Raw genomic sequence first — 14714 nt, forward strand, 5'->3', positions numbered from 1 at the left:
TAGAATCCATACATCCATATCATAGAAAATAATTGAGAGAACTACAGTAAACCCATGGCCTCCACAAGGGTGGGGGGGGGGGGGCTGAAAGGTTTGTAGCCTGGGAGACCGGGCTCAGCATGGCGGATCGACCAAATACGTGAGATAACATACAAATTTCTAATAGTAAAAAATTTCACCTGCGGCGCAGTTTTATTTTAAATATAGGTATTCAAATTTTAAAATATGTTGTTGTAATGCAATTTTTGAGTATTGTCTGTCAATACTTGACAACTCCATAATTCAATTGGAAGTAGGTATTAAAAATACAAAAATCGGTAAAAATACACTGAATATCTACCCTTATTTTTACTTTACTTTCACAACACCATTTGGAAAAAGCGTCACGCTGCCTTTATCACTAGCGATAGGTAGGGGGGCTGCCAAAGATTCAGACCTAGGGGCCCGCTTCAGGATGTGGGGGCCATGAGTGAGCCATATGCAGTCCTTACCAAAATAAGCACTCCTTGCAGTCTCAATAATTCTTGTTTTTATTTCCCGAGACTGGCCATATTTTTCATTGACCCATGTTCCTAAATATTGTAGTGGGTCACACTTTCAATCGGGTCGCTGATAATAACAAAATTTGTGTTTGGTGCAATTTTGATATCTTTAATTTATGGCTCAGACATTTTAAATTCTATATTATAATTATGCATGTCCCACATATTTTGACTAATTATTTCATTTCTTATTAATTGCAAATATACATTAAAAACAGATTTCACAAAGTTGAATACAATGCAATTTAATATTAACATAAGTAATATTTTTTTCTTAAATTTACACATATTAGGTAAGTACATCTTCAGTTAATTCAATATATTATATGCACATGATACCTATAAGGTATTATTAATGTAACATTTTACAGTATATCGAAGAAACGAAGATAATAAAGGCCAGTGGTCACGCAAAAGAAGGAGCGTTTTAATTAGCAAAAGTCGCGGAGAAGTTCTCATAAATGTAAGCAGGTCGCACCCCTTGGGAACTCTCATTGTTTGTAAGTATATCAATAAATAGACAAAAATGTAGGCGAGGTAACGTAATGTAATTAATGGAGACATTTTACTCTTATTTCTGCAATATGTCTGATTTTATTGTTTATTGCAATAGTAGGCAACGGTATCTCTGATTCCGCAGTGTTTATTTAGTGAGAAACACGTATAAAATGATTTATTTCACATGCCTATTCGATAATAAAAATTATAGCGGAAAAATTAAAATTTTATTATCGCGACACTGACATCTGTTTTATAAAACGTAAACAAAGGTTAATCTTTTATAGAGTTTTATAATATCAATTGTACGATTGTCAATAGATGGCGGTAGTTCAAGAGACTTGTAGATCTCGAAACGCGTGCGCATATTATTTGGTAGTCGGCGCATGCGCACTAAAGTTAACGCGGCCAGTTTAACTTTTTACAAACTTGATTGTCGACTGGGAACGTTGTGGCCTGTCTTCGTGAATAAATAACAAATTTACCGAAGTGCTAACGTTTCTTTACTGACTTGTGCGACTCTCTCGATAGTTAACCACCTGTTGAGACTAGTTCCCTGTTGTCCCTGGATGAATTCAGTGTGATTTTAATTGACCAGTTCGTAGTTTTGTGATTGTTGTTTGATTATTTTCATTGTTTTTGTGTTGTGCGCTGAACGAACGACTTCAGAATGGGAAAGAACAAGCATCATTCATCGTAAGTAGTGTTCTATTCTGTTTATAAACTTCAATTAATCAAATGTAAATGTTGTTTTATTTACGGAAGCGAATTTAAACGGTGATATTGTAAACTTTTTTCTCGACGATTGGTATTTTGACATGTTGGATTGTTTACTTTTTACTACACCTGTGTGATATAGGTACCACGACGAATGTTTACATTCGGCAGAAGTAATCAATCTGTGAACCTTATCAATTTATCAATTAAAACGAATCTATAATTAATTACAGGTGTGTTATTTTTATAGTTTATTTTCTGAAAATGGGTTTCACATTTCGTCAAAATTTGTTGTAAAATGGGGATTTAAATAAAGAAATTATTTGCCTGTCAAATAATATTATGTAGGTACCTATGTATTTTTTATTTGTTTAGTATTAGGTACGTTTTTGCAACTGATTAATGAGAAGTATCTTTTTAAATCATCACATTAATTACGAAAATACATTACTTATGTTAATTAAAATAAAAGGCAAGATTATAATAAACAGTAGGGACGTACTTATCCAAATTATTTAATTTGACGTTTATCAGTTGATAATGTCAATTTGACTGGACGTAACCGATTCTGATCTTCTAATAAACTGAATAATTAAGCAATGACGTCCTGTGGGGTTAGGCATGTCATGTGTTGCATAATATGTGCGGCACATACCTAATAAAGGAACGAATATAAATATTACACCTTTTGAGAGCAATTGAGGTTTTTCATGCAGCAGACGACGTTGACGCTTATTTAGAAAGAATCGACATCTTAAAAATTAAACAATAATCGAACCATAAAAAATGCTGACAACATAGCTATTACTGTATTGTAATACCCATTGTAATGGCGGTTTATCGCTTAGGATTTTTTTTCACAAAGGTGCCTCCAAACCTGTCAGCGTTACAAACTCCCACGTACCTAAAACCACCATTATTTGAGAGTAGTTTTCGTGACAATGTTCTAGTTCTCAACAGATTGTATCAATTTTAAAGATTTTTGTTGTGTTTTTCTGTTTTATATAAATGATTAAATACATAATAAATAGGTAAGTTCCTTGCATACAATCACTCCTACATGCATAAGTTACCATTTTTTTTAAATAAAATATTTTTTTAAATTACTGTCTGTTGTGCATTTGGCATGTCGTGTACCTTTCAACATTCTGTTACATTCATTTTACAACGAAGTATCATAGCAACCATATGAGAGAGGTTTTTATTTAGCTACGTATTTTTTTCACTTACTTATATGAGGTATAAAATGAGAACTCTGGGCGGTGTTGACCTGTGTGTCCCTGATGTCTATCTTAGAAATAGGAAGCATCAGTTGTTTATTCTCCCAAGGTGCAGAACCAACCTGCCACTGGTAATGCCAATGATTGGGAGGGCGATAACACTATCTTTAACCAAATTGGTTCGGATGTTGATATATTCCACTTGCGTTAGGTGAGTTTGGTGGGCGTATTTTATAAATTCTTAAAAAAGGATCTCAGCAAACTCGGTGTAGGTACCTCTTTGAACTACTATAAATAGATGTATAATTATTGTATTTTCACTGCGTTTGTATGTTTATATTATTATGTTCTCTTTTTACATTTACATTTTCATTTTTATCCCTTTTATTACTTTTCTTTTTCTTTCTTCTTTATATTAATGTTATGAATGTCTTAAACTTATAATTTGTAAAAAATAAATAAATTCAATTGAATTGAAAATGTGGTGTTATTTGATTTGGAATTCAGATGAATAGCAACTGTCTTTCAATTGGAAAGTAGCTATTTGGTGAGTCTTTGTTATCGATTTACGTGTGAAGTAAATTTAAAATAAATTGGTTCAATTAGTTGTCAATCGTTAATGTTAAGAGTATAAAAACCACTATCAATATAGGTAATAAAATAAGTATGTGAAATTTTATATACAATTATTACAAAGTTGTTACCTACCTATTCCATCAACAAATTTAATTTCTATACTCATTCTAAATGATTATTGTTTAGAATTTATTTGCATTACGAGCTTAGAAATTAACATACAATTTGTAATGGTATGGCGTACTCTTAAAATGGATAATCACTTTCCAATCAATTAAATATGCAGGTAAGTTTTACATAGGTAGATGTTATATAAATTATTTATTATTCGACCAGAATTATTGCAGAACATTGCAAATCGATTAATATCTCTTGTACCTGTGTGTGAGATTCAAACAATCTCTATCAATCATACCAAAATACGTATTGATTTTATTAGTATCTACCTACATACCAAACATAAGATCTTGTGCAACTATTTGCATGTAGAATTACACGTAAAAGTGCATTATACACCTGTAATATAATATCTATTTGTATTAAGAATGATTTCTAAATTAATATTATTGTCTAAATTCTAGGTAGGTACTTAGCAATGTTGGAATAAGAGAAATTTATTTTAATAATCAAACATAATTAAGTGTACTTATATTTCAGTGTAATTAATGATTCATGGATAGTAAATAAGTAATAAATAACTAATTACTTGCTAGTAACTATTATAAACATTGGTAATTAAATTAAATGAAAGCTAGGTACCTACTTTCTTGTAATAAATCCCTTTTTCGTTTATAATATTATTACAGGTCTGGCATGCGTAATGGCATGATTAATTATGTACCTATAACATGTCAGTAGGTGACTTATTCATCTTCCATTGGTGATACAGTCCAAATCGAGCGTTGGAGTTTTTGATTCTTCTAAACAAAACCATTCTCATAGCGAATAACCAATGCATACACTAATATTAGATATATAGTTTAATTAACTAATGTATTTGTTAAAAATAAATATAAAATAATAGGTAGGTACATATTATTATTAATTATCGCTTTCGTTATTCTCATGACTCGGATGATCCAGCCGTTAGGTTACGTTAGGTTAACAGCACAGAGTGGAAAACCCGTGGAACTTTTGTTTTTGTTCGTCCTTTTGGATGGAGATCTTTCTCGTCCTTTCCGATATTTGACTTGACCAAATATCATGAGTTTTTTTCTTTCCAGCATGATATAATATGATGAAATTCAATCATTCTATATTTCTGGTTGTTTTTCATAATTGTAACTCTCTCATATATCTACCAAGGCTATCGGAAAATATTGATTTCATCTCCAGCCGTTTTCCACTGACTGTTGGATGCAGGCCTTTCCACTTTAAGCCATTCCTGCTTCTCTTTCACCGTTATTTACCATTCACAGTCACGCAGTAATAGTTAACTTTATCTATTTGCTTTTAGGTGGCTAACCTACATACATACATCATTTAAACTTTCATAGTTGTTGTCAGATAATTTCTGCATTAATAATAACTGATATATTAACACACTCATTCTTATTATTTAATTCAGTTCAGTTCATTGAATTCAGAGACAATTCAGTTTAGGAATAGTGAGTGGCTCGATATAATACGTCGTAAAATATTTTATCTCCATTTTTATATAAGATTAAAACAATATTTTCAAATCACAATCTCATAAAAAGCAATTATGAATCGGAAATAAAGTTTACATAACGAGAAAATCAAGTTATTTATTAGAAAACACGAGTCGTAAAACTTTTAAATATTATAAAGTTGACGATATTTTACCATAAAATAACGACACTACGAGTTCAAGGATTTAAATAATCGCAATTTTCATAAAAAAAATTCATAATTAAAAATACAAAGTTTGTTTACGGTATTTTATGACAAATATCATCTTCGGAACTTTATATTCAATCCCGGAAATGTGGGACATGGCCCCCACATCCTGAAACGGGCCCTCAGGCTAGGATCTTTACCCCCCTACCTATCGCTAAGGTTAAAGGCAGTGTGACGCACTACATTAACGTTTTTCAAACTGTTTCAGGTAAATAATTAAGGGTACCTATTCAGCGTATTATTAGCGTTTTTTTCTATTTTGTCGAGTATCGATACAATATAATAATCAAAAACTACATCTCACAACCATACAATTTAAAATATTAATGCTCATTAACGGCCCACATGCTCGTCGTAGGTCAAAATTGAGTTTTTATTGTATTTTCAAACCATGATCCTGGACACTCCTTAAACGTTGTAGATAATTTATTTATATAATTTTGAAGCCTTATTATCCTTTATATTTATTTCAAACATTTGATGACTGCATAAAGCATTTTTGTTACATAAAATAGTATTCTTTTAAACCTCTCGCTCTAACGTTTTAGAATATAGTCATATTTCGGTACATGAATGTGCAGTGGTGTTAAATTTTTTTTCGTTTATTAATTTTTAATCGCATTTATAAAACTATTATTATAATTTATGACGAGATAATTTTAGTAAAATATTCACGATAAAAAATTATATTGATAATCTCTGTGATCCCAAATTTGACAAGAATTAGGCATTTTATTATTCAAAAAATCGGCAAGATTAACACATTTAAAGATGATTCTAAAGATACTCATTATAAGCTATGTCTTTGACCATTCAAGTGTGATAAAAATCTTATGAATAATGATTGCTTTATAATAATTATTGACCTAAGAATAAGGTAGTGTTTTTTTGAAATACGCCATTTCTTTTGTCATTCCCCAGTGGTTAATCTACAACATACGGCCGTAGCCATAAATTGACATACTATAATTGAAGTAGGGAGTAAAATGATATTAACGCGCGTGTTTGATTGTAGATGGTGCAAACAAAATTCTATTGTGTCGTATGCATGTTAGCCAGTGGAGTGGTATGGTCAGTAGTTTGTTAAGTATATAAATGCTGACCTTTCCCCTTTTGGCTAGTGTAAATCGAATAATGTTAGCTCCCATCTCATCAGTATGTAAAAGACCTCGTGCATTATCTTATTATCTAACAATATACTATGCGATGACAGAGTAACTAGTTATTTTTAGCAATAACTCGTTTGGGCAATGCATAAAGACCTTGGTAGAAAGGTAAAAATAACGCGAAATATCTTACACAGGTATTCACATTATTGCCTTCATAGGATACGGTTTATCTCAAATCATATTATGAAAATTTCTACCGAGTTTACTCACCGCATATTATAATGGAACTCTATAAACTTACCGATTCTTTTGCCAAAGGATAAACACATTGTTGACTACGTGTTTTGCTGTCATAATATACCGCGTAAATTTTATTTACGTCACTGATACCTATACCTATAACAATTACATATTTTAAATCCTTGTTTAAGTAATTGTCTTTATAATTTACTGAAATGATGTAGAACTTTTAAAATGGTCTTTGATTGTTTATTACTTCTATTTAATTAGTCAGTATACAACTATTGTTAAGTCGAAATAATTACAACATAAAAAGAACTTTTTATATGAAACGTTTTTAAATTTTCTGTTGAATTATTATGCTCAATATGCTCAAACTCGTACTTGATATTAAGTAAAAAAAAAAAAAAACAAACAAATATAGAATACTGAAATGTCATTTTGACATTTCATTTTGATTTTCATAGTAACGCACGTATATATTAATAATTTAGTTGCTAGGACCACCCCTTTAGCAACCAACTTTTACTTTTTACGGATTTTTCTGAAATAACTTTCCATACAAAACAGAATTAACTGAAAATGAATTCAATTCTACTTAAAGATGGCTAAAAGTATTAAAAGAATGCATTGGCATCGTGTTCTGATATATTCTAAAAGTTTCAAATGTCTAGCTAGTCGGGAAGTTAGTTAAAAATCGATTGCAAGATTTGTACTGGACAAACACCCACCGGACAAACAAGAATACGAGCTAATAAAAACTTTGTAAAATAAGAATTTATTAGTTATTTATGATTTATCAATCTTAGTGGAATACGAGTATCTAAATTTATTGTAGATAACGTACTGACGCTCTGAAATATATCTTCTACTTATTCGTTCCAACAATATTATGACTGTGTAACATCTATACTTTAATTGATACTTAGGGTTTTCAAAGTATTGATGTTGTTACACGGTCATAGTATTGTTGGAACGAATAAGAAAATGTATTCTGTCTCTATCTATATTCTATACGTATAGTATTTAAGCAAAGGCAGGCGGCCTATGTGAATATTCTTGATAATGGTAATACAACCGAAATAGCTATCGACAAAACCTTTTTTTTTTTAAACCCATACCGTAAAATGGAATTCTATCAAGTAAATGCCAACTCAATTATTAAATGGATTTATTCAACAATATAGAAAATCGCTAAATATACACCCTTAATAATTTTACCTGAAACAACATTTTAGAAAACGATTCTGTAAATCTATATTGGAAACAAGATCGATAATTGTTACAATAAATGCTAATATTTCGATACAAACCTACCCTAGATAGCTGCCGTAGAGGCCGAAAAGCAGTCTTGTGTATAGAACAGACGCGCAGGGGGGGGGGGGGGGGGGTATATTTAAAACTGTAGTTGTAGGAACTGATCAATATGAATGTTTAAGGTGACGCATCAGTGAAACGCCAAATAATTTTCAACTGTACGGGCGACGAAATTTTGGACTCGCTGCCATTCACTGAGAGAAAGTTGACCCAGGAACACGTCACTTTGCTGCGTGATGGCGACGGGTCAATTAATTCTAAAATCGTGTAAAGATGACTAAAAACGTTACTCATTTACTTTAAAAAGAAAACATGTCAATGAATATATTATTATTGTTACTAATAGAACAATAAACAGAACATAAAATGCACGTATGTTGGATTTATATGACAATTAATATTTCGTTTGACAGGCGTCATTTTCACCCGCCACCCGCAATCCGTGCATCGCCTAGCGACGATCTTTTTAGACCGAGCCTCAACTAATGCATGGCCTTAAATAATTTTGAATTATTTATAAGTCAGTACTCGTACTTTAATTGTGTGATAGATGTGATCATGATATGATTGATTTGTAATAGGTTTTGAAAACATTCAGTTAGTTTTGAGTACTTGCACTTTTTTTTAAAGTTCCGTTTATTAACCTTGCCAATCAAGCCGTTGGTAATCGACTTTTTTAGTAACGCGAGTTGGAAAAAATTCAATGTGCAACGTAAAGGAGATTAATGTAATGCTATATTTCAAAGATTCGCTTGCGTAATTTGGCGGTGAATTGGACGGAACCAATTAGCGATAAAAATCGACGTTGGCAGAAATCCGTGTCGATCATGCACGTCGGAGGCGATTAGAAAGTTCGCAATCAGCATCCATCCAATGATTGTCTGCAGTCGGATCCATACCGGGCCGTCAGCCGACGATGACAGAAATCAAACGAAAGAAAGATAATAAATAATAAAAATCCGTGATGCTGTTGTTTTTTTTTTTTTTTTTTGAATAAGTGGCTGAAGATTGTTTATTGAATAACGGACCATTAACACGAGCTACGTTCTGTGGCCAATAAAATTACTTGCCTGATTGATAGATTCTGATCTGTTTTATGCACTCGTCGTTATAGCGCCTGTACACACACACACACGAATGTACTGCCAGCAATATAGCAATCGCGTGTAAGTAAGTAAAGTGTCAGCAAGACGTGTTTGTTGTTGTTGATGTGTGCTTGTTGTTTTGTATGCTGCATGGTGTAGTTCGTATAGCTTGCCACTAGGATCGCCACGATCGTTTTACCTTTGATGTGCACGTTTCAATGACAAAACAGAACATGACAAAACAGAACAACGATACATATAACTATGACCTCTCAGGAAAAATGTAAATTTAATATTTAAATTGTCCTATCTCTATTATGTTGATAGATTTTTAATAGCACAGATTTTCAATAAGCCATAATAAATCAAATTATATAAGTACCCAATTTCTGCATTCCTAATCGCTAGAAAACCTCAAATAAACGGGACTTTGCCGGCAAGCTTAGGATATCTCAATCTTAATCAATATAATATGTTCAAAATAATTGGATGACTAGGTATAACGAAATAATGATCTAACCTAAATAGATTCCACAAAAATTAATGTTTCATTTTTCCCCTGGCTGTTCTGTTTTGTCATGTTCTGTTAGAACGAGGAGTAAATGAGAAGGAGTAAATCCATGCAGGTGTAAATGGGCTATAATTCTGGGATTAGCTCGCTTCGTTCTGTTAAGTCATATCAGTGGGTTGACTGTTAAGAATTCACACGCTGTTTTTCAATCAACATATCGGTTTTCGTTGGATCAGCCAGGCGTAGTTACCAGTAACGTGGGGTGTGTGCAGTTCCTCTGAGCTCACGACTATACCTTGGCGGCCTAACTGCGCCACGGGAGAATTTAAGGATGTTTGGCCAAAGGAATTGATCACATAGAGAAAGGTTATAGAATGATCAAGCAGAGGAGGATGTCAAAATTGATGATGCTGTCGATTATCGTTCCACTTTTTCTAACTTATTATCAGTTGTTACAAGTTGGTCAAAGAAAGCATTATAATATATTATATTTTATCCTCTTCTTCTTATTGTGCTATCCCCTAGCGGAGGTCGGCCACCATCAATACGATCTTATCTTTGTCGTCTGCTACCCGGAACAGTTCAGTGGATCTGCACTCGTACCAATCACGGAGGTTCTTAAGCCACGAAATGCGGCGCCGTCCTCTGCTACGCTTCCCATTGATCTTTCCTTGAATGACAGTTGGGGAATGCTGAATTTTTGTCCTCTCATAATGTGGCCGAAGTACTGTGGTTTCCTGGTTTTGATACTACGTAGAACTTCTCGGTCCTTCCCCATTCGATTGAGAACTTCAACATTTGTCACCCGTTCAGTCCAAGGAATTTTGAGGATGCGTCTATACAGCCACATCTAGAAAGCTTCAAGTCTCCGTGACATCTCTTGGTTTAGCGTCCAAGTCTATATTTTATCAGTCGGCTTAAATCTTTGCTTGCGTATTGTCCATAATATTTACAATTATGTGCAATTGATGATTGAAAATTGAATATTCCGTCAACTTAAAAATAATTAGAGACACACTGTAAAAACAGTCGCACTCTACTATACTACTAGCTTTCATCTTCTCAGGAATTCCTATCTAATATCAATCAGCCTCTCTAAATATTATGTAAATTCAAAATTTAATGGATTCATGTTTCATAGCATAGGTAATACGTCATAATATATGGTTATAGGTACACCTAAATAATGCAAACACTAACACTAAACGGAAAGATGTTTCCATGTTATATCAAACATAATCTCAAATTTTTGATGGCACACACGGTAAATACGTCTGAAATTATTATCAAAACAGGAAACTTGGATACCATTTACATTAATTAACGGTGACTATCAAGTGATATTTTTCTTATAAATAAACACAAGTTTCGTAACATATGTACAAGGTACAGTGGCGCGACTATTATAGTTTAACAGCTCGCAGTATGGAGGGACCATTTTTAAAAGCGACTACAATTATTCACGATGTCTTATTTATTAATCTGATTAGTGATTAATGCTTATAATAGAGTTATTATCAGATAGTTGATACAAATCAATATCAAATTAATGCTATTATTGAATCTAATAACAATTGTTAAAAACATTAATGTTTGCAATGCTCCACAAATAACTATTTTGATCTCTGCTATACGATCATTTCTTTCCGGTACGACAGCTCACGGTGACATCTAATCACCGTTGCCAATTTATCGTTTTTATTGCCAGATCTAGCTTTTTTCGATAGGCATCTGGCTTGTAGCGTTTTTTTGATGCCTCCAACAGCTTTAAATGTGTTGAAAAAACGCTAGATATTAAGTTTATTTATATTCATGCGCATCAAATTTCTGACTATCAGATACTTAATGCAGGTAGGTCGGTACCTATTTTAGTGAGAAATAAAACACGATGAAACAGTTTCATGCGTTATTTAATATTTTTGTATAATATTATTCCGAATCTCTGCGTATATAAAATAATAATTTAACAATTATTATTAATATAATATGCGTGTTCTCTGTCCTACAAGAAAGAAACTCTCGTCTTCAAAAATGAAATTAAACTTGAACGCCGTTGACACAATATAAATATAGGTATTTCGTACATTCGGTCAATTCTGATGGTTTTTACACGTATAGACATTTTTTCGATATTTGCACTTTTTTCGATACGCAAAAGCAAAGGTATTGACTTCGTAGAATAAGTAAATTTACTTGGAATTTTATTTTCACAAAATATAGCGTTTTTTTTGCCAAACAGCTAGTTTTCATACCCCGTCTGGCATGTTTTTGTCAACGACAGTTGGCAACGCTGCATTAATACGTGCAATTTACATTATTATTGTAACCTCAGTTGTGACGATAAATAAAATAAGGAAAGTTAGTTATTTTTTATCATATAACGAAGTTAATAAAATGAATAAATTGGCCCCAGAATTTAAAAATTAAGTCCACCACTGCTTGTATTTTTGTAACTTTGTGTAAAATTTGACGATATAAGTGGTTTAAATTACGCATATTTACACAGCTCTGTATCAAATATCGTCGCATGTACGCGCCAACTACTCACGTGTTTTGCAATCGTTAAAAGAGCGTTTTATCACTAGTTACATCAAACATCAGTAAAATGATTTTTAAAAAAGCATTAGCGGATAAAGAGGCATTTCCCATGCCATGATGTATCCATCTAGCTTCCAGGGCCACGGGTTGCGTTATGCCCACTTGTTCAATTTAATCCAATAATTCTAAATATCCGCCAGGCGAATGGATGCCGTCAGGAGCAAGGGCTGTCAGTGAAATGAATGAAATATTAGCAAAAAGTGGATCACTGATGACAATAAATCATCTCTATTTAAAATTATGCTTTCAAAATACACCTGTGTAAGCAAGTGTGTATGTTAGTGTTTAATTCTAATTATCTTTTACACGCGATATGCATTGCCAACGTTTACATTATGACATTCTCATTTTTGCGATCTGTGTAGACGACTCGATTCTAAGCGATTATTAAACGTTTATGAAAATGTATTTATCACTGTGTATAAAACGTGGACCCATAGTAAAAGAGAGATCGAATGAGGAGAAAGTAAACGGTATGATTGAACAAGGGAACAAATAATATTCGCGTCCTTGTGCTTTAACTACTAAGTTTTGTGTGTCCTATCTAATTGCGATAAAGTAAACTATTGGTTTTTACAATTCTCTTATATTTCTGAGTTTTCAAATTAAAAAAAATACAATATAATATGTATTCTGTCAATAATGTTCATTATCTTGTATGTTGTTATAAAAATAATTAATTGACTAAGTGATTCCCTGTTTTCTTCGTTGCAGTTTTAAAAAAATAGTTTTGAAGAAAGCTACTAACCCATTTTTATTTGTCCCCCGAAGAAATTTTAGTTTTGTATTAGAGATGCCTATCAGTTTTGCTGAATCATCAACGATAAGTAATTTAGTATAAAATAACTTTGAAAAGAGATATCAATATTTAGTTGTAAAACATGTGTTCAGAATTAATATTGAAGATATCCATGTCATGTAGTAATAATTCATAATGCGCATTTTAGCCAGTCGTTGATAAATTGTTAGATTTCAAAATAATCTTGAACACAGCAGTCAAATCATTTTTCTCAGCATATTAGTGTCAAATATTAACGTACGAGTACTATAGTATTAATCAAGATTGTATTGTTTTAACTACGAGTACCTAAATTTTTATATTGATAATTACTTTTGAATATAAAATAACACCATTATGGTATTTATAGACTGTACCTACTTATACCAGAGAAGGAATGTGGTTTTAGTTCACTCTTATAGATCAACATTTCAAAGCTTTTCGATAGAGAGCACTGTCTATAATCATAAAAACAAGATAATTAAGATTCTTATCACAATACACCTTCCGTAGTTTCATGTAAGTTAATTTACTCTTTTTGTTGGGTATGATATAATAAGTACCGCAGGCGGAATTTTCTAATGTTTTTCGTTTACCTTCATTGACAAGTTGTCAACGGCTTTGTCTTCTTGAATTATTTAATTATGACTATTCTTCTAACCTGGGAAACTTCCAAGGCAAGGTGTCCACTCATTGGCATATTATAATCTTGCCTACGCCCATGGCCCCCACATCCTAAAGCGGGCCCCTAGGCCAGGATCATTGACGGCCCCCCCTACCTATCGTTAGGGTTAAAAACAGACACTCTACAAAAACGTTTTCCAAATGATATTCCAGGTAAAAATAAGGGTATTCAGTGTATCTTTAACAATTTTTTGTATTTTTCAATACCTAAATTCATTTGTATTATGAAGTTTTCGAATATCGACACACAATATTCCAAATTTGCATCACACAATAAGATATTTTAAATGGTAATATTCTTAAAGTAAAATAGCGCCGCAGGCGACTTTTTTACCATTAGAGCAATTAATTTGTGATGTGTGTTAATCTCACTTGATAATGTAGACGTGGCACGCGGGGCCCCCCAGAGCCCGGGCCCCCAGGCTAGAGCCCCGTCAGCCCCCCCTGTGGGGGCCATGAATACACTTATATTAATTTCATGTAAAAAAGTACTGCTGTTAACAACCCAAGTAATCAAGACACGGAGATTAACGTGCTGTTTCCACCGTTGTTTATTGCAGTTAAACATGATGGTGTAGTTATTATGATCCTTAATAAACCTGAGACTGTGTTTATTTTTTACTTATGTATTTATAAATTATATAAACTATTTTTCGAGATTTGCGGGTTTTTGATTTTGATCTACGGGTCTGATTTCGTCATTCGGGATATTAGATTTCGGTATATTCTCAGGCACCCGACAATAAAACCAATTAGTCTTGAAATCAATGCAACATATCACACCGTTTATGTACCTATGCATACGAGTGCATTTTGGCGCCTTCAAAAGTGATCTCATATTGTGTGTTAAGCGTAAAGTGTTTAACCAATGTGTGCTACCAACGGTCAAGTATGCATGTGAAACATGGTCTATTAATGTTAGAGAGATCTAAAAATTACGAGTAGAGCAACGCAGCATGGACATGCGCATGTTGGGTGA

General features: G+C 32.7%; 1 protein-coding gene across 3 annotated transcripts in view; it reads left to right on the plus strand.

Annotated features, from left to right (window-relative positions):
- LOC147064943 (transmembrane ascorbate-dependent reductase CYB561-like) overlaps window positions 1-14714 on the plus strand; it is a 287764-nt gene that overhangs the window by 86578 nt on the left and 186472 nt on the right. The window contains exon 1 of one of the 3 annotated variants that reach the window (XM_085958277.1): window positions 1460-1736. The exons of the other annotated variants lie outside the window; for them this stretch is intronic. Coding sequence (XP_085814403.1) covers window positions 1711-1736 — 26 coding nt within the window. The 5' untranslated portion in view covers window positions 1460-1710. Of the gene's footprint in view, window positions 1-1459; window positions 1737-14714 lie in introns of those variants that run through there. 3 annotated transcript variants of the gene reach the window in all.

Source organism: Rhyacophila brunnea, unplaced genomic scaffold, assembly GCF_057557595.1.
Source record: "Rhyacophila brunnea isolate RB1 unplaced genomic scaffold, BYU_Rbru_1.0 scaffold_7, whole genome shotgun sequence".
Taxonomy (NCBI): Eukaryota; Metazoa; Arthropoda; class Insecta; order Trichoptera; family Rhyacophilidae; genus Rhyacophila; species Rhyacophila brunnea.